The sequence below is a fragment of the Amphiura filiformis genome, chromosome 13 (assembly GCF_039555335.1).
Source record: "Amphiura filiformis chromosome 13, Afil_fr2py, whole genome shotgun sequence".
Classification (NCBI taxonomy): Eukaryota; Metazoa; Echinodermata; class Ophiuroidea; order Amphilepidida; family Amphiuridae; genus Amphiura; species Amphiura filiformis.
This window is the reverse complement of record NC_092640.1, coordinates 376,994-404,410: the sequence shown is the minus strand read 5'-3', so window position 1 is coordinate 404,410 and position 27,417 is coordinate 376,994. Positions and strand designations below refer to the sequence as shown.

The following is a 27,417-nucleotide window of genomic DNA, read 5'->3' as shown; positions in this document are numbered from 1 at the left end:
GACATAGGTTATGGAGAAAATGAATAGGCCTAAACATACCATATAAAACATTACTTTTTCTTAACACGGCTATGACGACATTTGCTTATCAGCTCACTTCTTTTGTTGAGCGAGATTCTTGGATTACTCATTTTTGAGTTTAAGATTGCCATTTTTTCTTCTAGACAAAGGTTACAAATTCCTGATTTTCTCATTTTTGTGTTGGATTTTGAACTATATCCCAACTGATGTTGAACTTTTCATCTTTGTGTTTAAGCCCCCAAACATATTTCGATAGTTCTGTCTCCTTTTTGTATTTTTCTAGCCGAAAAGACTTAGTGTGGTTGTTGTACCTTTCCTTAAATGTACCGCCTGCTAATCCAATATATTGCTTTGATTCATTGTCTGAGTTTACTGTGGCTTTGTAAACTATAGCTTGAGATAAGCACTTTCCACTGAGAGGACAGCTGTCCTTTTTTCTACAATTACACTCTTTTTCGGGTGGCTTATCGGCGCTACGTCTGATTTGTGCGTTGTGGGATTTCATAATCGCGCCTATATTTCTCATGCAACTATAACTTACTTTCACGCTGTTCTTGTTGAATATTTTAAACAGCTTGCTCCCTCTTGGAAAATGCTTATTAATTAGGCGAATAAAAGTACCTCCTACGTTTGTTTTAACGTTCTTACTAAAATGGCGGATTAAACCATATAACCTTTCTTTTTCTGCTTTTATTCTTCTTTTTGCTATTATCTTGTTTCGTCGAATTGATATTCTCCTTTTCACTGTACTGGATTTTTTTCAGAATAGCCACATGAACTTAACGCTTCGTTGTACGTTTCGGCTGCTTGGTCGAAAATCTCTTTGCTTGAGGACAAAGTAGAAATTCTCTTACTGATTGCTGCAGGTATATTTCTAATAATTGTTGGTGGATGGTTAGAGCTGGTGTTGATATATACAGGTGGATTGTTCGGCTTACTGTACGGCTTGTAGCTTCCGTTGATAAGATTCAGATTAACATCTAGAAAATTAACTGATTTAAGGTTCGTTTCAACTGATATTCGCAAGCCGTATGATTTGAAAATTCCTGTGATTTTCTTTCGCATTCTGTCTGCGTCACTTCCGGAACATTTTCTTAGAACAGCTAACCCATAATAATATACATAATTTATTTTGACCTTTAACTTTTCCCCTGTATCGTCCAAATTAAGGGTCAGAGATAATCATGACAATACCCTATTTTAATCAGTTTGATAATACAATCAATTTGGGATATAATTCACATTTATTAGAGAAGTTTTAATTTTTTGCCCCATATGACATCTACCGATGACCTTTGATGACCCCTAGCTCTAGCTGGATATAGCTACCCATCTAGAATTTCTTTTAAGCATTTTGCATATGCCCATGGGTTACCCACATATACTGGTGACAAATTCATTTTGTACCCTTACAGGTAGTCCTGACCCCTCTGGCCCAAGGACTATTTTGTCTATAATGATTAGACAGTTGAACTTGTTGTATGTCCACAGCTGATAGCTGCTGATGAGCTTGGGTCTTGACTAAAGAAAGAGATATAGGTATTTAGAAAGAGCAGTATGTCCTCAAATTTACAGACATATATGGTATATAGAAAGAATAATATGTAGAATGACGGATGTTGTCTTATTAGTCTAGTGCCTCATGTCATTTCATGTTTTTTCCCGCCATGCGGGTATAATACTGAATTGGCACCCAATTTAGGTGTAATTTATCTTGGGTCGAACCTCTATCATGGAAAGTTTGCTATATCTTTATAAATATAATGATTAGCTATGATCGATTGTTCTAGATTTGGGTTTTAGCATTTTATATTTGAAAGAACTATGTGTAATTGCAATATTTTGAAACAACAAATCAAAACTGGGTGCTATGATGTATGAGATTGGGCTACAAGTGTGCATTTTACTAAGTTAGCAATAGGGAATTGCTTCATTTTGCATATGCATGAGTTTCTTGTGATGACCACCAAAATGTGGTTATTTTCAGAAAAAAGGACGAGGTTGTTCAAGAGTAGATATGAAATGTGCTGGATAAGTTTTTTGTTTGGGTTATGGATGAAATTTGCTGTAATCAACGAAATCTGGCGAATGGCTCATTTTCAGTCCAGATTGACACCCAACATATTCAAATTGGTTAAATTTGGACCAAAATAGGATATTTTCTTTTGAATTAATACTTGTCCAATTGTTTTTCCCCTATCCCATTATGTATGAAATTCCTAGTAGGCAAAGTTCTCTAAATATATAGTCAGTATCCATCCATGGTATTTGAGTTTTTTCCTATTATACTCAAAAATGGATTTTATTATAAGAAAATTATCCAGTGCATGCATGTAGTCTCCTTCATGCAGGCTGGGCCGTACGTTCAAAGTATCTGTTTTTGACTATAACATATGATCAAGGTCACAATACAATGTTGTTGTATATCTGTGGTCATAGGCTCCATACCAGTTTGCTGATAACAGATAATAGATAGAGTAATTGAATTTTAACACCAAATGCTTATTTTGTAAACAGATAATACTCTGTGATTATTTATGGATGGAAACTAAGAAATTTGCTACAAATGAAATAATTGATATATTAAACATACATTTTGTTTTGTTAATGATGAAAATCCATTTACAAATAAAGTTTTTAGGACCATTAATATTTGACATTATACTACTTTTGAACACTGCCAACTCAAAAACTTTGTTCTTGTTATCTGCCAGTAATGTTTGCTTATCTTAATTAGAATCCTAATAAATTATTGGATCAAGGCTATATCTGCATGTGATAATGATTTGAAAGCTTGTAATTTAACCCTTACACCCAAAAAAACCACAGAATACCACAATGGAAAATTCTGCGCATGTATGCATCCCAGGGTCTGCGATGACGCAATCACCCTAAGTGTCAAATGCGCACGGAATTGCTGGCCGGGCAGCAATTAGCTGTGTAGCTCCCGGTCCGTGATCGTGCGGTTGGCATGTGAGGGGTCAAAGGTTCGAATCCCGGGGGTGCCAAGTCAAAAATTCTTCTTCTTCTTGACTTTTTCGGATCTTCTGTGACTTCCGATAGCAAAAAACTTGGGTCAGTGTTAGGGTTAGAAAAGATGTATTTTTCCAGGTTAGGGCCTATGTTAACCCTTACACCCAAAAAAACCACAGAATACCACAATGGAAAATTTTGCGCATGCATGCATCCCAGGGTCTGCGATGACGCAATCACCTGGGTCAGTGTTAGGGTTAAACAAGTTTCTTGCTGGTGAGTTTAATAAGTCATAGTCAGGATGTACAAAAAATGTAGGTTTCATTATGCCTCAAATCACTAATAGAGTATTATTGATGAGATTCATCAGGATCGTTCAAAGTCAAATTAAATAAATGAGTTCTGGTACAGATCCAATAAAAATGAAAGTACTCACTAGATATATTTCAGTTCCTATCAGGAACCTTGTTCAAAGAAAGTCATCCACATCCCAAATTCATAAATCGGCAATAACTGAGCACGTCGCAGCCAGCAACCATGTTATCAACTGGGACGAGGCAGCAATCATAGATCAAGAGGCAGACAAAACCACGCGTTGGCTAAAAGAAGCCATATGGATCAGAAGCAGGGGCAAAAACACTATGAACAAGGACGAGGGGGCATACAAATTGGACAGAATCTATGACCAGATCATCTCAAAACGGCAACCTACAAATGTGGCAACACCATCACAGCCACCAAGGACTGCCGACATCTAGAAACACTACAGTCATTGCAGAGTGAACAAGGTTCCTGATAGGAACTGAAATATATCTAGTGAGTACTTTCATTTTTATTGGATCTGTACCAGAACTCATTTATTTTATTTAACTAATAGAGTAGATTAGATACAAAAATGCAAAGTTAGAACAAACTGCTATACACTTGATCTGTGAATTGTGTCTTTATACTCTATACTAGTTTCAGTTTTAGCCATTTAATTAAAAAACTGTAGTGTATTAAATGGTAAAAGATAGAAAAGGCAAAATGACAAAAGTTTAGAGTTAAAAATTAGAGAGTTGACAGAAAGTTGTAAGAGTTAAATTATTATGGACATGATGGGTGTAAGCATGAAAATGTTGAAGGTCAGGTCAAAGGCCTCCGAGGTGAATTTAGTACAGATTGTCGATCACTGACAACTCTGCGCCAAAAAATATTAAAGGTCATCTGAGGTCGACTAAGTATTTATGGTTGAATTGTCAGAATGTTCAAAGTTGTGTCATAAATCGTAATCACAATTAAGCATTAAAAAAAACATCAAAGTCATATCAAAGTTCACAGTTACTGATAATAGATAATTATTTGGATTGTAATGAATTGGTTATGATCGCCCTTGGGCAGCAAACATTCTTAAGGTCGTCTGAATATAGATTGTTGGATTGTTGCAAAACTCTGTGGATGTGATTTCCACTGATCCCTTTGTAAGTATGAATTAAATGTAGACCTATTTAACACACATTTTCCAATTCAGCTTTCAATATGCAAATTCTTTGGAATTTCCTAGTGTGTCATTTGTGGTAACGATATTTCCTTTAGTTGTGCATGTGCCACACACACTACCATTCCAAGTACATGTCAATGTAAAATTATGAAACATGAACTTCATCCATGGCATTGTATTTTTAAAGACATTTCTTGTTTAAACCTGAAATCCAATCCACATGGACCACTGAATAAAAGAACCATGCTGCCAATTAACAATTTTCCTGATGGGTTTAAGGGGGTCAAATCCAAAATGGCGACTAAGTTAAATTAAAAAAAAACCATGGTCCGATCAAGTTGTATAATATACCCCAAATTCTTCCTCTAATCATGAGGAACAACAAAGTCAATTGTCGCATATCTCAAGGATTAACAAATCATCCTAGAGATATGGATGGTGAATCCAACGGACAAAGACACAAAACACATCAAGGATCAATAAATGATACAAGAGCATACCTTGAAAGATACGAATGAAGGTATACCAACTTGATGTAGGGAAACAAGTAAAATACAGACTAGATGGTGTGCAGAGGGGGACAAAAAACAACTAATGTAGGCACAGAAGTAGGTAAAGTTCGATCATCGCCAAAAATTACCATTTCCAAGGCACACAGAAGTGTTAAACCAGCAAAAACGACTGGGATCAATGGGAATACAAAAGTGCACTGGAACAAGTGATGAACATCACTGCACATAAGCGGACACAATACACCAAACAAAAAATGTAGGCACAAAAACAGGCGAAGTTCAATGGCCAAAAATTACCAATTCCACAGAAGTGTCTGGAAAACATGCATATACTGGAACAAGTGATGAAAATCACTGTGCACATAAAGCAGACTAACTAAACCAAACAGACAAAAAACAAGCGACGTTTCGAGCAGATAAACTGATCTTCTTCAAGGACAGACAACAAAATATGAAATCAAACAACAAAAACTACCTGCTGTAGTTTAAAAACAAATACAAGTCAAAAACTGAAGGCAAGTTCAAATAGAACTCAATAGTAAACAATACAATGAGCTCAGAGCAAAATAAGCTATTTTTCTTTTCATTTAATTATCATAAAATCAGATATAAATATTTGACTCATTAAAGTCATTGTTTCACTATTTATCAAGTAAATTGTGAGATTCTTTCTTTACAAAATTACAAGGACAAATGAAGGAAGTGGCAAGTGCAGCATGCACTCATTGTGACTATTTAATTTAGATGTTTCAATAGCCTCAATATTGATGGCCTAAAGCAGGGCGTAGCCAGCTTTCTTGGTCAGGGGGGGCAAAATAAAATTTTTGGGGCACAAACGAAAAAAATTGCAGTTGCATCATACAATACATAGAGACTGTATGTCTTCGAGCTTCCCGAAAAGGGCCTTATAGACCTTTTTCTCATACGTCACCAATCAATCGATATTGGGGTCCAGCATTCGAGTCATTAGCACCCAAACGCAAATACCGCGCCGGCGCGAGCGATCAACTTTGCGCCACGCTAGGCGTCCTGCGCGGAATTGCCAGCTCGCAGTACGCGTTTAGTTCGCCACGGTGTAAAAAGTAAACAAAATTGTGAAACAAAACAAAGATTGAATTTTGAATAGTATCGAGGTTTTTCCGTATCTTTTGTATTTTATGGCATCAAAACAAACTGGAACAAAGGTAACTAGTAAGCAGTTCCCGTTTTAACAACTATTTTATGGAAGCTAAAGTGAAATATGACAAAACAGAGGAGAAAATACGCAGTATTTGGTGTTTTTACACCGTGGACACGTGAGAAACGCACTTGTTGTTTGTTTACATCTCAGACCCCAATATCGATTAGGTGACGTCATCAGAAAAAGGTCTATTGGGATGATGTGCGCGCTTAGCGCGAAAAAAAATGGTATTTTACACTATTTTCGCCCATTATCCGGCTAAAAAGGGCTTTATTGTTACAATGTGCGCGCGTAGCGCGGAAAAATTTTGTATTTTACACTATTTTGGCCCTGAATTTTGCTAGAAAAGGGCTCCTTGCCCTTTTTCTTTTCCTTTGCCCTCCTGATTTTCTCTTTCATTTTTTGTCAGAGGGGCACTTTTTCTTTCATTTTTTTGTCAGGGGGGGCACTCTGCCCCCCCTGCCCCCCCGCTGGCTACGCTACTGGCCTAAAGCCCACGTCAGATGGTCAATCTTTACATCAAATTTGGCTTCAAATTTTGATTTGACAGATATTTGATGATCCCAACCAAACCCAGTCACACTATCAAATATTTACATCAAATGTTTTTGAACTATTGTGGTATTATCAGGGCCTCATCTGTATAAAGAAAGGGACAATCTCAATAGTTAACATGTTGTTTTATGTCTTATACTGATACTGTTGGTTTTGCTTTTATTTGATGTTTTGTAAAATTAAATTAATATTATAGGCCTATTAGATTAAAAAATAAACATGTTAAAATAAAACATTCTAACAAGCTTCATAGTTTACAGTTTCATTTCTGTTTTAGTACAAATCAAGCTACTAAAGTATACCATATATCAGTAGGCCTACACATTGTTTTTCATACAGATGTTTACGTCCCGGTTTATGTGCAAGGCTAATCAGCATAAAATGCTATACCATTAAAGTAAACATTATACATATAGGCCTAAATTAGTAAAGAAATGCACTACTCTCAACCAATCCGGTTATAAGAGCTGCTGAATGCTTATGATCCTCACTTTGTAAGTTCCAAAGAAAGAACCTCCTCCTCTCGATAGAAGTCAATTAAGTCACAGGTAGTGTTTAAGATTTTACCTCTAGATATGATGATACTATAGAAAAATTATTTAATTTGTGTACATCGTGGAACATACTCTTTGCGTGGCTGTGCGTCGTAAGCTGTTGTAATCACTAATATGGACGTGTAGAGTAGCATTGTACGCTTGTGTATTAGCATGGTCAATTGTCTTCAAACTGCTATGAACCAGGTGAAGGCAATTCATCATTTCCATTCCCTATGGAAGTACAGCCTGTCTCAAAAAAAATTGTGCAAGTGAAAAGCGCCCTCTTTGGCAATTAGAAAATACCGTTGTGACATAATGCTTACATCAACGTCAAGGGCATAGTCTTAGCTCTCGAATGCCGTTTAGTCTGTTCAATTTGCTTGTTTTAATCTCGAGATATGCCCACTTAACAACGAAAGGGTAAAATCACAATTGTGCCACTTTTACTTGGGAAGAGGACTGTACATGTAAATCAATGATACATTGTAGCATCAAGTTTATCAAGAGTTCCTTCGTGAAATCAAAAGAATGCATATTACACAACAATACAAATTTGTTTTTGGTAAAGGTGTGACAAATTAAACGATAAATAAATATTTCACATTCTGCTGTAAAATTAAATACATGTGCATGTCAATGATTTTACCATGGTCAATACTGTTCTCTTTCTCATTCAAATATTGCACACTTATAGGTTCATGAAATTTGACAAATTAATGAAATTAGACAAATTAATGACATTAGACAAACTAATGCACGCGCACTGGTGTTGATGCGTAAATGCACGAGCCCCGAAGGGGGGAGTGCATTAGATGCATCAACATCAGCTATCATTGATTTACATGTACAGCCCTATTCCTAGTAAAAGTGGCACAATTGTGATTTTACCCTTTCGTTGTTAACTAAACATATCTCGAGATTAAAAAGAGCAAATTGAACAGAACAAACGGTATTTGAGAGGTAAGACTGTGCCCTTGACGTTGATGTAAGCATCATGTCACAACGGTATTTTCTAATTGCAAAAGAGGGCGCTTTTCACTTGCACAATTGTTTTTGAGACAGGCTGTATGTTGGAAAAGATTGACCGTCTGACGTGAGCTTAACAGTTTTTCATGTCATAACATTACCCAGGAATTAGTGGGTTTTTTAGCGGGTTCGCCGTCGGACCAGGGACAGACTTAGGTTTCAGTTTTCTACTGGCCCTCCGGGCCAGTGAAATGGCAAATCTAGTGGCCCTGCAAAAAATTTACTGGCCCACCTCTGTTTTTGGTGTTTTTGGGAAAATCTAGGCCTATATGAATTTTTAATCATTTGTCATGAAATGTGTAGGCCTATATCGCGAATTTCAAAAAATCAAAATTTTATGATATCATCAGGACATCCTCGTTTTCAAAATGCAATTCGATATGTCTGATGTGCTCTCCCACAAAAAATATGTGGAAACTTTGCTATCCGAGCCCTTTAAAGTCAAGCAAACCTTAACATTTTAATTTGTTTTGTACTGAATGTACTCAATGTAGAGAGTGTCTACAGTCACTTACACAAATTCAGTCAGTAGTCCTGCCTTTTTAGTTCCAAAAGTTCACAAAGGTTCAAATATGTGTTTTTTGCGGTATCGCTATCATCATAAGATAGAGCACGCAAGAGATTGGAAGTAGTATGTAGGCCTACTATCGAAGAAAAAATTAGCCGTATATTTCCAACTTGCTAGCAGCACAAGAATAAGAATACGAAAAATCATTAAATAAAGATATAAATTACAGATGACAGATGGAGCAGAAACTGTGTAAATATGGCCATCACTGATTATATCTTGTCTCAAATGTGTTATATCAGGCTCAAAAATCTAGTGGCCCGCCGGGCCAGCATTGTTGGAAGTTTACTGGCCCGACGCAAAATCCACTGGCCCCGGGCCACCGCTTAAATCTGTCCTGCTACGGACAAGTAGAACTTGTCCGATGGCGAACCCGCTAAAAATCCACTAATTGTTATGAATTCCCGTCGTAAAAGCCTATCCCACAATTTAATTACCCAGGAACCTGGTCCAGGACATACACTGCAATCTGCCTTCAAGTGATTGTGGATCCTGGGCTTATCATTCAAAAGTCAATTTGTACCAAAATTCCTTCCCAAGCTTTTTAGGGCTTTCTTGGGCTATCCTTGGCATTGTACCGTATTTCGTCAAATAAATGCCCCCGGGGCGTTACATTTTCCCAAAGGGGGGCGTTACATTTTCCCAAAGGGGGGCGTTTATTCAAGGTCAATTTTAGAACGATAATTCCTGTTAAAATCATTAGGTAAACTTAAAACTCACGCTAAAAATGACGAACTATGAACTGACTTCTGGTTAACTTCCGGGTTTCCAATCCAGATTTTCGCCAAAAAGTGACGGTATTATCGACCATGTGGGGAACTTGGTAAGCTTACTACACAAGATAGCATGGAAATATCGGCATTTTTGAAACATCTTGGTTGAAAAAACTGGTGGGGGTGTTTATCTGAGGGGGGGGGGGGCGACTATTTGACGAAATACGGTATGTTGTTTTATAAATATGTTGTGTGATGTATTTTAATGCATTTATTCTGTTCTGGTGTATAGTATGTTTTTTGAATTGAATTGAATCTATCTATCTAACCCACTAATATGTGTATTGTATAACTTTTAACAAAGGAGATGGATTAACCTCCAGCTGTATTGTTCTTGCAATACAGGGTGTATCAAAATGATTAGTACCTGTCAGTTTTCAGTGATTAAGGACAGGACTGCCACATAACAATGCAACATAGGATGCTCCTAATTTGTAGATAAATAATGTGAACGATTATAAACTACAAATTGAGGCCATTTATGATCCAACGCTGCATTTTGAAGTAGCAGGCTTGTCAATAAACATGATTAGCTTGTGGGAGAGAATTTCGGTTCAAAGAAACCCAGTATTCAACATTATGGATTTGCATCATTATTTGATGAAAACCAAAATGTTAATAATGATAATCCAATGTACATTGAAGGAGTATTTTGTGATTCTAGCATCTTCTTTTTCAGGTAATAGAAAATTCCCAAAATGTCAGTTGATTCCGATTTTGCGTTTTGAGTAATGCATGATTGTGCTCTAATTTTCACACGAACATTATTTAGCGAGGCTTCCAGATGTATAAGAATTTTCAACTTCAAAAAAAAAAGTGGTGATTGAGGCTACGGATCACGAAAGCCCCTTTAACATGTCAATAACGGAACAACCATGAAGATCAATGTCCTATAAACAAAACTACATGGTTTCATTGAGAGGTGATTAAAATATTGATTGTTTTGAAAGAAAACATTGGCCAGAATAAAATAATTTTCAACATTGATGATTAAATTTCTGAAAAGGAGGGATGGAGTGAGGGTTAGCCTAGAAGCGAAAATAGTATCGTTCACATGTTGCCATTAATCTTTTGGGTTGTTCCCTACCCTAAGGCGACACAAAAACAAACAAGATCTACTGGTCGAAGGGAATTTTCACCCTAAATTTTTCTTCTGCACATGCTGTTTGACCCTATAAAATCAAACAAGCTTGAAAAATCAGCACAAAAATTTGAAGATATTTGCAAGCATATTTGGAAAATTGTCTTAATTTGTTTTCTCTCAAAACATAGTTAAAATCAATCCACTGTTTTTCATTTTGTTTTTGTCACCTATAGCAGCAAAAATTGTCTGTTGCAGAGCTGATTCAGGGTTGCATTTTTTTTTAATATTTAATTTGGATTATGCAAAATGTAAAATCTTTAACAAAATGTGAGAAAATTAAAGGTAAATCGAATGAGGTAATTTCAAATGTCTCAATCCCAACAGGTATACAGGGCGATTCAAAATGAAGTAAACTCATGTTTGTGGCGCATTTGTACGAGCTCTAGCAGGAATCCGCTGTAAATGAAAATGCCATTGGAAAGAGCATTGCAAGTACTGAACGTCTAAATTTAAAAAAAAAGAATTGTTGTACTCATTTGAATAAAACCACCCATTTTTGTGGCTGCACACGTCAGTTTCTCTTCCCAAGCATGTAGTCATGATCATGATATGGCAGTGTGTTGACTGGTATAACGCGATATTCAAATGCAAAATAAAGTTGTGTGGCAGGAGTGGTTTCAATCAATAAATACCTAGCGGGCTACATTATGCCCTAAAGACGGGCCCCAAGAGTTCTTTTTTAATTTTTCAATTTCACCAATACACTGCACACAAAGAACAAGGCAAGTACAATATGGCACTTCAATTATGGCGACAAAGTTTCATGAAACTAGGAGTCCGCGTGAAGTTAATCGTCTCTTTCGTCTTCAGTTACCCATAGCTAATTGGATATCAAATACATATAAGTAAGCAATATGAATGTATAGGCAAGCTTCAAATAATGTGATTCTAATGATCTGACATTCTGAAGCTTTAGGGTCTTGAAGACCGCAAACTGCTAGATCACAAGTAAACATTGCTAGAGTTAGGCATGCGTTGCAAATAGACCCAAAGATCCGCAGCTCCAGATGCAACCCCTTTTGCAATATTTCCCAAGCAAGTTTTAATCGGAACATCGGAAGACTATGACTTACATGAGTTATAAGAGTTATCATGGTTATACAAGAAGGTAACCATACAAACATTCAGAATCTGCTCTTTTCAATGATATTTTTATTTATATTAGATTCCTTCTACATGTAAACTGTGTACAAAAGCAACACAAACATGAGTTTACTTCATTTTGAATCACCCTGTTAAAGACATATACATAGCAGCACTTATTGTTTGATGTCATAAAAGAACTTGAAGCAGATGATTAACCAAAACAGGTTCGAATTGTCAGTCCATTATTAATTAAAAAATAATTTAAATCCCTGATTTTTATTTGTTTAAATGTGATTTAAACCAACCATGTCCAATGGAGATTTAGCTCTGTGCTGCTTATCCAACCGACACAATAACAAGCTTTGAAAGTTTTAAGCTTACACAATTACAAAATAAAGTTTGATCATTTCAACACACCATGCCAAGAGAGCCGGCTGTGAACCGTAGACTGAGAGGACCCATAGATCCAATTTACATACCACTACTTTGATATAAAATTGGATTGATTGAGCCCATATTTTTTGGTCGAGCCATGAGTTTTAAAAGTCCAATATTTTAAAGCTCATAGCGAGACCAATAAATATTGAGCGTAAAGCATCCAATTTTATCATTATTATGTTTTGGATCCAATATTTTCACACACTTGGATTCATCAAAACATAATAATGAAAAACGAGCAAACAAAGCGCAAAAATAAAAACCAATTTCTCAATTCTGTGAGGGCACACTCATGTTATGAATATGATGCCATGTGGAGCATGTTGATACATATTTTGGTATCACTGGACATTTGCAGAAGTAACAAAATTAGAAAAAAAATAATGAAGATACACCTACCTTTGCAAGCATCCCCTGCTGCTTCTTGTACATAATGTCTATAATCTTGTCATACAGTGTTCGTAATTGGTCAGGAATTTCTTCGCGTCCGTCTGTCTCAGACCAGTAAAACAGCATAAGAAGTACTATTAAAGGAGTACTTGTGTCCAAAGTCAACTTGTTCCCATCTATGACCTCCAGCAATTGATCTCCTAGCGCTTTTCTTTCTTGACCGAAAAACTTCTTTATGTACTTTTTTACGTTTTCCCTGGTCATCTTCTTCAGTTCTAAGCGTTTGTACCCAGGAATATTCCTCATTTGTTCTTCTCCCCATGGTCTCGTTGTTACTAGCACTCGACAGTCTTTCAATTTCTGATCCTTTATTACATCTGTCACTCTATTATTACCAACCGTGGCTTGATTCACATCCTCATTTGACCAAAGTTTCGGTGCTTCATCAAGTCCATCAAAAATGAAAAATACCGACTGTTTTAGGTGCTGAATGACCTCGTTAAGTTTTGAAGGCTGAATATCCATGTTGGAAAGCAGGTTCTTGCAAATTGCATCTTCAACATCAGTGTCCTTATTAACTTTCGCCAGATCAATAATAAAAAGCAGCCGGATGTTATTAAGTGTTGTCCCCACACACCAATCATGAGCAACCTTGGCACAAAATGATGATTTGCCTTGCCCAGGATCTCCTACAAGGAGAAAACGTCTACTCACTTCATCTTCTTCTATCTTGAACAGTTCTTCATATGATTCGAGGCTTTCTTTTATTGGTTTAGTTTCCGGCCCGACATCGCGATCTATGGTTACAGGTACGTAGATCTTGTCAAAGTCCATCCACTTGCCTGTCTGGTCCCACGGATATACTCGCTTCTTGCAAATGTGACCCATGTAGTGCTTTCTCAGTTCCTTAGCAATACCATTGATCAAACCTGAATAAATAAATAAATAAATAGATAAATAAATACAAATAAATAAATGACAAATACATAAAAATAATAATTATAAATATGTTATCAATCATCAATCAATCAATGAACAATACATTTAAAATGAATACAGCGTGCAGTGGTTTGTAAATCCCTATCATTAGAAAGGCATATTGGAAAAAACCTTGAATTAATTATATCTAATGAGCGAGCACCTAGCAGTTCTCGCAGCATAAAGACATAGATTAGCTTATTTGCTTTGAACCCCAAGCATGTTCAATAGGAGATATTATCAGACAAATTCGGCAAAGGCATGTCACCAAATGACTTCCAGCTGAAAACGTTAAAGTAAGTATAGGCCTATTCAGCAAAAAAAAAAATAATTTGGTGGTGGTTATTGAATGGTGGGGGGGGGGGGGGGGTGGAGTCCCATGTACTCGATCCCACCCAAGCAAGAAAAGATCCGATCTTAACACCAAAAGATCTATTTTATAACGTCCAAATCAGTATTTTCAAGGAAATTTTTTAATTTTTAAGGGGACATAAAGTTATTGTTATTTTCAGTAGAAGTTCGTGGGTAGAGATCTAATGGCACTCAGCTAAACCAGCCTTATCTAGCATGCATATAGTTTCTATAATTGCATAATCTGACCCCCCCCCCCCCACAGAGGAATCAGTTGGCAGTATTCTCCAATTAAATCAAGAAAAAAACAAATTTGTATGAAATACGGGTTTTCGACCAGTTCAATATGATTCAAAAACACAACTGAGAAAATGTAGAAAAGAAGAAGAAGAAAAAAAAATACCTGAGAGAAGGCTTGGGTGGGGTTTGAACCTAGATTAAGTGACGCATGCAATATACGCGTGATATAAAAATTACGGTACAGCGCGCTAACCGATTAAGTTATATATTTGAGGTAAAAAGACAAACTTAATGAACAAGAAGTCAAAATTGTTTATAAAACTAATTTTATTTGCATGATTAACAACAGAAATCAAACTAAATCCATATTAGCAAACAAAATACAAAACAAAGGCAAGTTAAAAAGTCCCCCTTTTTTTAAAGGGGGAGGGGCGGGGTGTATGGAACAAGACGCCGCTACGAGGCGTATAAAATAACATTTCTTGAAAACAATGCGCCAAGTTTATGCACGATATATCATGTCCGACTGCCTTAGGATTGTTCAACTTTTATATATTACCCTAAAATGATGTAATACAAATATTTGTCTGGAAATGCACGCATATTATGCTCATTTTTAGGGTGTTAGAGACCTATAGTGACGTTGCAATTCCGGTCTGTTGGAAGTGATTTGCCTCCTTGTGACTTGAAACGATATCAGACAGTGTCTGACACGATTTTAATTTTTTCTGGTGTGATTTTCTATTTTTAAAAGCAATTTTTAGGGGGGCAGGGCGGGTGAATGACTTTAACTCGTTGGCTTTTTCCAATATGATTTCCTACTGATAGCATCAAAGAAACTTATCTTAAACGCATATTGGCTGAAAAATTAAACAAATGTACTAATTTTCAAAATTTCTACTTAAAGCCAGAGGGGGGGGGGGTTGACTTGCAACATGAATATTATAGGTCTACTAAGCAGATATTTTTCCACAAATTCCTTCACCAGAATCTATTTTCTAGAATGCTCAAAACTTGCAGGGGGGGGGGGGTAGAACATGGATTTTGTTCATTTGTTAATTTTTATCTCATTTCCTGTTGTATATACCAATACGCGCGAGATTCAAACATTCTAATAATAGGCCTATTCACCAAAGGCATGTGATGCTCACAACTCTATTGTAATATATAACTCTTGGTTTTCTCCAGGATCACTTTGTAATGATGGCTGTCACATTGTACGATAACTTAATACTCTTCCTAGACCGAGACATGGTGGATGATTTGGGACTTGGAAGGATAACAATTGAACAGTCAAGATTAATAGGTAAATTTTCACGGGAAAATTTTCTGGACACGTGACCAATGCGTATCAATGTGAGTGTAACCTCGAGCCTGATCTCTGACCCCCGGCAGTGACCTCGCTATTCAAGTCTTAGTAATTTTGAATTGGAATAGTATTTTTGACCGCAATTTTGATAGAAATTTGTGCATTGCAAATTTATTAAATATTATGTTCTCTTAATTTCTTCACAATATCATCAAAACGTAATTTCAAAAATATCTATCTACGGAAAAAATATTTATCTACGGAAACTCTTACCATAATATTATTAACTTGCGACAAGTAACTTATTTTGCATCAAAGAAGGAATTCTTCCTATTCAAATACATTGGAAGAACACCCGCTGTGCTCAGGGTCACATTCCATAATGCTAATATGTCTGCGCCCATGGGTGTCACGTGTCCAGAAAATTTTCCCGTGAAAATTTACCTATTAATTCTGACTGTTGAAGTCCCATGTTTTGACAATCATCAGCAAATAAGGCAATGGCAGAATGTTGGGCAAGTCGTTAATAAAAAGAAAAAATAACATGAGGCTCAAACTAAGCCTTGGGGTACTCCGGAAACCTCTGGAAGCCAATCAGAGTACAGTCAGAGTACACCAATTAAGGAGGTTAGAGTTGATATTAAATGATTGCAATTTGTTAATAAGTAATGAGAGACAAACAATATCGAAAACTTTTGGAGAAATCTAGGTAAATTATATGGTCTTGCCCAACTCTGTCCAATTGTGAGCTGCATATTATCATGAAACACAAAAATATGTGAGTGTGAAATTCCCCTTCATGGAGATGGTATAGGTTTTCCTTAATTAGGGGCAATGTGATCCTAAAAACATCGCTCTCTATTATCACACAGAGAGAAATAGGTCTATATGTCTCAACCTGCTGCTTGTCAGGTTGGTTAATCACTGTTACCATGTTAGGACAGAGCCAAACCTTGAGCAATTCACCCTTAGCATATATGAGACATAATTATTGGATGGCACATTTCTTAAGCTACTAGCAGATCTAGAGCAGTCAGAAGGGGGCAATTTGAGAACTATTTCAAAAATGTAAAAAAATGGCAGCGAAGCGGGCATCACATCGTGCTTTTGCAACACAGGATGGTGCTTGAGGTGGGATGTGCCCTCCTCAGAATTGAGTAACTTTGCAAAATAAAGACCTTATTGAAGCCCTTTGATCATGTTGATGGACCATTTTTAGCACTATTATTGTGTAAAATTTTAGATTGAAAAAACCGAATATTTGTGAAATGACGGCGTGGACAAGTTTTCCCTATGTATAAATTGTTGCTTTAAACATAAAGTGCTGGATGTCCAAACCAGAAGTGAAAAGGGCAACATCTCTATGCATACGCAGGTGGTGTCTGAGGGGGATACTTCCCCTGAGAAGTTGGAAGGCCCACTTGAAGCCATTTAGTGGACCATTTTGACACTGTTATTGTGTACAATTTATTTTATGTGTGATAATGAAAGCCCAGTTGATGAAGCCATTCATGGACCATTATTCACGATTATTGTAGGCCTAATTATTAAAATAAAAAAAAACAGAAGCGAAAACGACCGTTTGTTTATCCATACGCAAGGGGTGTCGAGGGACAATGTTCCCCCTCAGAAGTTGGAAAATTGTGTAAAATGAAGGTCCAATCCATTTGGTACATCATCTTTACACTTTTATCCAAAAAAAAAGACCCGAACTTAATTTACAAAATTTTAAATGTTACATTGGACTGCTGATACTTTATTTATAAGGCTGCATTATAAGCACTTTAGGAGAAATACCATTTGGGCCATCAGCTTTTAAAACTGATTTTCCAAGATGTCTAAAATATATTTGCCCAGCAATTGATGGAAATGTTTTTTTAGGATATCTGCCAGGTAGAGGAGGGTCTTGATATAATTGTACATAAAATTCTACCCTAAGATCCCAGGTGACATTTCAGCAGGAATGCATTAAAGAACTCAGCAGCTACAATGGTGGCCATAAGACTTGGGACAGTTTTGATAGGGTGATGTAAATAAGCCCCCACTCCCCCAATCAATGAATCCTACTTTTTTGGTTATGCGCACCAAGTGGCACCCAACATTGATTGGTGGGGAAGGAGGAGGGTTGGGATGTTAAGAAAATGTTTAGTCTTGATACCAAAGAAACCTCACGTTAAAAATAACTGACTATAGTGTAAGTGTTCCAACACATTTTGACCATGGTTGTAGATGACATCAAGTACACTACTACTAAACAAACAGAAAACAGAATTCCTTGTTGATATCTCAAAACAAAATACAAATTTGCTCTCGGACATCACTTTAACAATTGGGGATGTAACCATTAAAAAGCCTCTGCTATCCGCAACATCGGTGCTACCTTTGAGGCTGAAATGACCATGTCCAACCATGTCTCAACTCTCTCAAGCTCCAACTTACATCTCCATATTACATCTCATTATATAGGCTTGGATACTTGTAAACAAGCAGTTGTTCAAGCTCTTATTATCTCATCTCTAAACTTGATTAGGCAATTACTCATTGACTTTGCAATGCTACATCTAAAAGACATTTGCAAATTCCAGATTCTGCAGAAGGGAGGAGCAGCAGATGGTGATTTTGGATGAGTGTAGATTGAGGTTGAAATTATTGTGGAATTCATATGCAATTTATGCATGAAGTGTACAGTCAAAGTATTTTGTAGAAGTAGTACAAATATAGGTATTGACAGAAGACAAGACATCCGCAGTTATAATGCTGTGAAACTTTCATCCTACAGGAACATAGGAGACGAAGAAATGGTTTGACAATCAAGCCCAAAGACTTGTACTAAGACTAATTTCAGGCTATGAATTACAATTTTTGGAAAACACATGTCCTTATATATTTTATAACTAATTATCAAAATCAAAATCAACATAAAAAATGATTTTTTTGAGCAAACTCATGACCTATACTACAAAGTTTGTATGCTTAGACTTGTGCCAAGTCTGTGACTGCAATACGGTATCATGCAAAATTACACATTTTTGCCAATTTTCCCTCAAATTGCAAAACTATTAAAATTCGCCAGTTAGAGCTAACTAAAGGATTAGGATTTAGCTATGTTTCATTTGGCAAAACAGGATATCTTTTTAGATAAAAAATTAGTTCTGTATTTTTCTGGAATAGGGAGTTTGTGTAGCACCTTGCTAAATTTGTGCAATTGTCATGATTGTTTTGTGAAAAATTACAGTGGAATTGATTCATAAAAGTGTGCAGTAGAACTAGTGCAAGGATCCTCAGGTGACAGGACTATTGTTATTTCACTCCAGAAAATTGATTTCAATTCTATTCAAATTCAATTCTTTCTACACCTAGAGTCTTGCTATTCGATCAATTCCAATTCAATCGACCTTGCTTTAGAATTAATTCAATTCGATTCCAATTCAATTTTTCAATTCAAAATCATTTCATTTCAATTCCAATCCAATGCAGTGAAATTAACAGCTAATCAATTTCAATTCAATTCTGAGCATTCATTTCAATTCAAATTCAATTCCAATAGAGTTGAAGTTTGTGTTACACTGTAAAAACACAAATGTCAAACTTCAAAACATGTGTTTAATATCTAAACACAAGGCATCAAATTACTAAACATGTTTAGCATTTAGACATGTTTTAATACAAATCGAGGACAATATGGTGTCTAGAATGGTGTTTAATATCTAGACACTCTTTTTGCAGTGCATGTTTTAAATTTTACTACCAATTTTATAACACTTGAGTCAGCAACACAAAGTCAAAATCAAGTACACTACTTGTCACAAAAGCATTTCAACAGAAGATACTTTATTGTTATGTTAACTCACTTTTCACATTCAAACAATGCGAGTGATCCTTGACCTCGGGGTCCTATTTTATGAAACTTTGGAACTTCTTAATTCTTAGGTGACTGACTTCCTAATATTTGTCTTAACTTCTTGTCCACCATGCACATTATTTTCTAAACTTAAGGTGTGTGGTACGATCGATAATGGGACCCTGCCCCCACACTGACCTCAAAGATGTCAAAAATCAAGATTTTGATACTATTAGATAGCCCCTACTTGTCTACTGCTCCTCCTAAGATTTTACACCCAAAATCCTTGTACTTTTGAAAAAGTGTGAAAAAAGTTGTCAAAGATATAAGCATTTTCATCAATAGTTTTCTCACAATTTGTTCAAATGTACAATGACTTTTGAGCATAACAATTAGGAGCTTGAGAAAAATAGGGGCTTTATGATTAGTGCCAAAAGTTTGAGATCCTTGGCAAGTGGGGGGGGATCTCATACTCACATTATCGATCATATCAAGCAAATTAAAACATTGGAAATGCTAAGAATCAATTTGCATCATATTAGAAGATATTAGTGTCTTTATGAACACACATAAAGAACCTATAATTTTTCCATATGACAAGACAGACAGTAGATATTCTTCTAAAGAAAAATTAAGAAGAACTCCAAAAACGTCTCAAAAAGTTTAACTATACCTGTGTATGAGAAATGATATCATACATTAAAGGGGGTAACCCTATTGGTTTTGGATATGGATTGTCTTTAAAACTACATAATAATATCAAATATCGTCCCCTTTATGCTGCTTCGTGAAAAAACAGAGCATTTTCAGCGTAAATGTGAATAAATAGCAAAATTCGCAGTCCAATACCTTGGTATGTGTGAATTGCATTCTGGGCAGGCAAGCAACAACAACATGTGCCGTAATTCCCTTCGTCATGTGCCGTGCGTGCGTGGTGCACTGACATGACAATCAAGCTCCACTAGTCACGTTCCGATACTAAGCAAATGCTAAGTTGTGACACTAGTTTTAATAATTATATTATCACTAACCCGAACCACAACAAGTTTTGTCTTTATATCGTTCATGATATATTTTTGTGTATAAATGATGGCAATAGCCATGCCATTATCGACGAAAACAAAACAGACCTGACGACAATGCTGCAAATGCACGTATTGAACGGATTTTGTTTTTAACTCTTTTTCGTACCATTTCAGAAAAAAAGGAAACAAAATATATTTCCTCTTGCAATATGTACATTTCAAATGAATGTAAAAAAAAAAAAATGGAGAGGAAAAAGAGAACTGTTACCGGGTATTGAACCGGGAACCTCATGGGTAAAACCTTACGCGCTAACCAATTGAGCTATTTAGCCCGCTTCGTCCATGACGGAATTTTTGGAGCTATTATACTACCGCCGTAAAGCTGGAGTCTCCCGGGGAGTCTCCTCAGCAGTTAGTGTGGTTCGCTCTTTTTGAATGACGCGAAACAAAAGTAGCTGTTGAGGAAACTGATTATTCATTCATAATTCCCTACCCAGAAATCCGAAGTACTTTTAGTACTTAGAAATTGGTAGCCTGTAAAGGCCGATGTTTTTCATGATTTCTCCGGAAATACATCGACTTGGGGCGTAAAATTTCAGGATAGTAATGAGAAAAATAGTATCTATTATGTGATACCAAAACCTCATCAACAATGAATAATATCGGGGGGATGATGCTGTCGATCGGGTTACGGACCTTTAATTTTCTTCAATTATATGTGTATTTTATGCTATCATTTTTAAATGAAAGCTTTCCAGAATACTTAGTTGCAATATGTTTTGTAACACAATTGATGCTAAATTATTAATATGTGTTTCTTGTGTGAATAGATCTGGAAGTGTATCCGAATTCAGAACGGGTGAAGGGTACTTTTTACAAGTGGAATGATCTGGAATCACAGACATCTGCTTGTGAATTGAAATGCTGAATTGAATTCAAAGCTGAATTTCATTTCAATTCCACTTCATTCTTCATCACTCAACATGATTTCAATTCCAATCCAATTCAATTCTTCATTGCTCACCATGATTTCAATTCCAATCCAATTCAATTCATGCCCAAGCCCACTCATTTCGATTCCAATTCAATTCCAATGCATTGAAGTGAAAATCGCCCAAAATTCATTTCAATTCAATTCGATTTCAATGCATTGAATTAACATTACCCACAGACACCAGCAGCTTTACAGTGTAGTGATATTTCCATCCTACATGAACATAGGAGGCATAGAAGTGTGGGTACGTAGTGGATCCAGTAGTTTATTGTGTAACAAGTACTAGCATATTATCAAAACAATAGAGGTTATCCACGTTACTCATGTGTGACTTCTAACAAAAGACGCTGGTTTCCGTACTATTCCTCATTTTGAAACAGCCATGGTTGCACGTGCAGGTACTTTTGAAAATCCTAAGCAAGGTATAGCAGTCGCTGATAGGATATCTATAGAACACGGATAACCTCTATTATTTTGTGGAAATCACAGTGCAGAAATTACTGAAAAGAGATCGACCCTTGCATAACAGGATCATCAGTGTATTACAGTATTTACATCTCACACAAATTCGTAGAGAGCAGTTTTAGATGGAGAACTAGATGTTTTTAAAATTTGTGACGTATGCATAGTGAAGTTTATCAGCACCATTTGGAAACCCAGAATAAGCATTACGGTGGAACAGAGCAGGTATAGTACCTAGTTTTGTGGAGTATGTGAGAGGAGGTTGGCAAGAACCGAAATTCAATGGCAGCATATTAAGTGTGTAGGCATTTCACTATCGACAGATGACAGATAACAATGTGAAATGGTATTGTGTAGATTGCACAGCACCATGCACCATGTGTGTGAACCTAGTGTTGAATTGACAGAAGACTCTTGAATGTGAGAAGTGCTCACTGTGGTGATGTGAGTGTGGAAGATTACAACAGGATTGTGCTAGAACAGGATATACAGTGGATGTGCCCAGCATGTGATTACTAACTTTTCACTGTCAGATTTGGACAGTACAGCAACAGTATCAGAAAGTGAAATGAAACACAAAAAATGAAGACATCTTTTAGAAACAGCTTATATTAATATAAATTAATTACCAGAGTATCAAAAATAAGAAATCATACCGACTTCAAACACCAGATAACACCAGAAGGTTACCAAAGTGATCAGAATATCAGCAGAAGAGGGTGTTGGAGGGATCAGGTGAAATTTGATGGTGCCAACTAGACATTGCAAGGTACTTAAATTAGAGGTACCGTGTAAAAATATATCACAGTGACAAAGTGACAGTAGACAAACTCAAGATCGAGGACTTGCTTCAGAAAATCAACATGAAGACCAAAATCAGTGACATTATCATAACATGGGACTTCAGCCAAACATATGCTGGGAAGGTCCAAATATCACTGCAAATCACACCTATTCAAAGGGAACAGCTGAAAAGCTCCGTGGCATTATACAAGAAAATAGTCTTGAACAGGTTGTAGATAAACCAACCAGAGGAAAGTTGATCAAGAGAAAATCAGACAAGAGCTCCTTGGTTTAAAATAGAAGTATAAAAATGGAAAGGCAGGAGATTCGGTGCAAGAAAAGTGGGATTATCTGTAAAGAGAATTAAAAAGAATAATGCAAGATCACATTCCTACCAAGAGGAGTAATAACATAAGACAATTACCCTGGTTCAATTGGACCTTGAGAAGTCTGACAAGAAAAACACAACAAAACAACAAAACAAACAAGAGGCTTTATAACTAGGTAAAGAAGACCAAAAAAGACAGTGACTTACAGAAAATGCTGGACAGAAAGTGTTGTCACCAGACAAGGAGAGCCTTAAAGAAAGCTGGATATGAGTTTATCAGGGATAAGCTCAATACGTCTCTTCCAATAAATAAATAATAATAAATCCAATAAATATGGGCTCCATATTGATCCAATTTAATATCAAAATGGGACTGGGCATTTTGGCGTAGGAGTACCTATTGCATGTGCAAAGACAAATTCGCAGATGCACGGGTGGACACACAATCGTATGGCTAGACTGCAGTATCAGATAATCATGCCTCTGCTTTTACAAAGCCAGGGGTATAAAAGAAGATCATATAATTAATAAATAAATCTTCATCTTTAGGGAGTGTTCAGAAATACTTTGGTGGTGATGGTCATGGTAGGGGGGATGCCATAAAATCTGGCACAAAAAATTACTTGGGGAGGATATAGAAATGGCATCACCACTTTCATGGAGACAACAACTTCGTTAAGAAAGGCAGACGACAGAAAGAGACGGAAAATCCTGGAGGTGGCTTTACTCAGCAGTAACTTGGTGAGGTATATTGAGTTGGCATAGACCCTTTAAGTCTACTGTTAGTCAAAGACCATTAGCATATCGACATTAGACATCATTTATAACTTTGACCCAGTTTCAGTACCAGAACAATGTGGTCTTTATGGACCAATTTGCAAGTTCACAGGGCTATTCTGGTTGATTTCTGCCAGGTAGAGAGTTGGCCAGCACAGTAATATAGCAATGCAGGCAAACATTCAAAGGTCATAATGACTAGCTTCCAAATGACTTTCCTGGAACAAATTCGTGCAAATCAATTTAAGAATTTTTGGCCTGCCAAAAAATCTTTGCCCTCCCCCTATAATTCACCACCATGGGAGTACACATAATTAAGAGGTAAGGTCAGTGTTAACACCTTTTCTAATGACTTTCACATGCATAGTTTTGAGCTACCCTAGTTCTACTGAGGCATAGTTTGTAATTAAACGATTAAAAAATCAGGTGAGAACACAGGATGTGCGAGTGCTTAGCTTCGAGCTAGAGCTATTTTAAGACAGGTCACCATTTTCAAAGTCACTGTAGATATAAAATTACAAATTCGCTCAATTGGGCAACCTTTCTCACTATGGAAAAAATTCATCATAATTAATCATAATTAAAACAAACAGTCATGCAATAATATTTTGGGTATGCCTACTGGTATTGGTTCTGGCGAAAAAGTCAAAACCATGTGGCCCGCGTAGTGCGGTATCGCGGTACGCCTGTTTAGTCAAATCGCAGGCTCTGTAAGTATACATTGATACCCATTGATGAGGATCTCCTCTTCCGCGTGGATTGCGCATCATCCATAATAAATTACTGAGTTTAAAAACTTCTACGTTTTACATTATTTCGGAAAACAAATTTTTGCGTTGCGTAGAGTAAAGTTGTCCGCACCCCAATAAAACGTCCAATTTTGTTTTTGTTTACGTTAAGGGTGTCAAATTATGTTAATTAGTTTCAAAGGCACTGGCAGCGCACTGCATGCTAAAACTTTTCACGCCAACACAATACACTAATGTTGACATAGCCTGAATTAGGCCATCTATCCTGTCATCGGTGTGAGGATATTATGCCTGTAGTCTATTACATGACACAGTAGAAGTATGCCTGTAGTCTCAACTATTACATGACACAGTAGAAACTCAATTAACATCTATTGTTTATTCAACTAATTTATCAACATTAGCATGTATTCTGTGTTTTTATGGAGAACCTATAGTCAACAGTAGAGTATTTGTTTATTGAATTAGTTTGTAAGTGAAACTTTTGAAGGACAAATTAATCAGGGTTGCCAAACCACACCATGAATCTGCTTTGTGGTAGTGCTATGTTATCAGCATAATGTATGATCATAACTTTATATGAAATAGAGTGTATGGAAATGTGAATAAAATTGTTTCAGCTGCACAGTGGTGTAGCCAGGACTTTTTCAGAGAGAGAGAGAGAGAGAGGGGGGGGGGGGGGCAAGGCAAATTTCATGGGGGGGATTGTCACAAATGGGCTAAAGAGTACGACAAATTTATACAAAATGGGCTAACAAATAAAAAGTACAACAAATGCATAGAAATCTAAAATATCAGATCAGCCAGCATGCCACAGGGGGCCAAGAGGGATGTGAATAAAATTGTGTTCATCTGCTCAGTGATGTAGCCAGGACTTTTGCAGGAGGCGGGGGCAGCAAGGTACATTTCAAGGTGGGGGACAAACTTGGATGAAAATGATAAAAATGAGCTAAAAGGTACAACAAATTTGTCCAAAATGGGCTAAAAAGTACTGTAGAAACAAATGCATAAAAATCTTAAATATCAGAGCCGCCAGCATCCCACAGGGGCAAGACTTCTCACGGTGGATATGATATGGTGGCAAGATGACTTGCTTCGATCATGATCTAATTGCAATTTCAAGCCATTTTATATGGAAAAGATACTAAATGTTATACTTCTAAGTTCTAAATGATAATCTCCTCATGTACACAAAATATACAAAATTTACCAACCGCGAAAGACCCTGACCGCGAAAGACGGGTGACCGCTAGTATTTTGAGATATTCACTTTCTTTTCTTTTCTCTCTCGCCAGCCCGCATAAAGTATAACTCCGATTATATAATTATAGTCTCTAGGAAATTAAGTTATTATTCATTTGAATTCACAAGTCACAGGGCATGGTATTTTTTTGTATTTAAAGCGCAATCGTGGACAATAGCCCACCTGACATTGACAACGTCAGTGAACAGAATGATATATGAAATCAATTTGATAACTCATGGCCAATCAAATGGTTCACCTGCAACTCAAGAGCTGCTTGATAATGAATGAAAGAAAAACAAATGGGCAGGTGATAAAAAATGCCAAAGGGGATACACATGAATTACAGTGGTTATGTACATGAGAATAACATCAAAATGCAAATAAAAATATAACGGGAGGTTGTGGTATCCTGGGAAACCTGTCAACTGAGACCTTATCAATAGCACACATCAACTGGCTGGTTTACAATGTAGTGAGAAGGTGTGCATTTGCTCAGCACTTGAAGCACTGAATTCATTCTCAGTTGGCCAAAAAAAATGTATGGAAGACCATTCCATAAAGAAATGGCACACATGGAGCAGGTTGCATGGCGTCTTATATATGGTGGGGGAAGCAAGGCTGACAGATCTGCTGAGCAATGGCTGGTCTGCATTTTATACAGAACTGTAACTGCTGCTACCCATCGTCAGTGAGGCAAGCTGGTGATGTTGAGTTTTGATAGAGCAGTAGCTTTAAGCAAGCTGGCCTAAATTTGTTGATGAAGCATTAAATTCATCCAGCTCAGAGAGGCAGATTCCATAATGCAATGAACCTGTGATTTGTAAACAGTAGCCCTGCCCTCTATAGCCAGCTTGTTTACGATCTTCCTCAATGCCATAGCACATTAGCAACTGGGGACATAAATTAAACCCGCAACCTTTTCCTAGTCTATTAGTAGGTGCAAAAGAAATTAATTTAAAAGTAAGTGCCGTATTCAAGATAAAATTGTCTTCATTTAACACTAGCTAGCTGTCATTAACATTACAATATGTAAAAAAAAAAAAAAAAAAAAAAGCGCAGTGATTTATAGTGCGCTACGCACAGGCACAACGCCTAGACGTTGATCCACAAGCCTCAGCACACTTTACAGGTTGTCGCTGACCACTACGGCCCACATCATTCCATAAACCATTTTAACAACAATTCAGGGACTTTGCTGCTTCAAGAGCGCACACCTAGACATTCCACAAATAACCATCGCAACCAGGATCAGCTCCCCGAGTTTCGTACGGGTAACAACGAGACAAATTAGCAGTGAGTTCCTTGTCCAGGGGAATTTCAAGCTAACTCAATTTTTCCATGAGAGCATACAATATGTAAAACTGTGTAAATAGGCTAAATCGCAAAATGTTTCCAGTTAGGCAGGCATAATCAGAACCAAGAACTCCTTGTTTGTATCCTATAGTCCAGGGTAGAGTCCCATTGGCAACAGAAATGTGTAGGGTGTGGGGGGGGGGGCGTGTGTGTACAGGGGGATGTGTTTGCTATTGGTGGTACATGTTTTGTGCAATCTTATTCTTACCTTTCTTGTTTTCTGGATCATGATCAGCTTGTTTTGTTGGTGCTTTATCTGTTTATGAATAAGGAAAAAAAGTATTTGCTTTATAGGTTAC

General features: G+C 36.8%; 1 protein-coding gene across 2 annotated transcripts in view; it reads right to left on the bottom strand.

The window, feature by feature from the left end:
• Positions 1–27,417, bottom strand: part of LOC140167872 (uncharacterized) — a 138,320-nt gene that overhangs the window by 42,894 nt on the left and 68,009 nt on the right. For both annotated transcript variants that reach the window (XM_072191161.1, XM_072191162.1), the window contains 2 exons: positions 27,327–27,374; positions 12,692–13,611 (listed from right to left, as the gene is read on the bottom strand). In XM_072191161.1, coding sequence (XP_072047262.1) covers positions 12,692–13,611; positions 27,327–27,374 — 968 coding nt within the window. The remainder of the gene's footprint in view (positions 1–12,691; positions 13,612–27,326; positions 27,375–27,417) is intronic.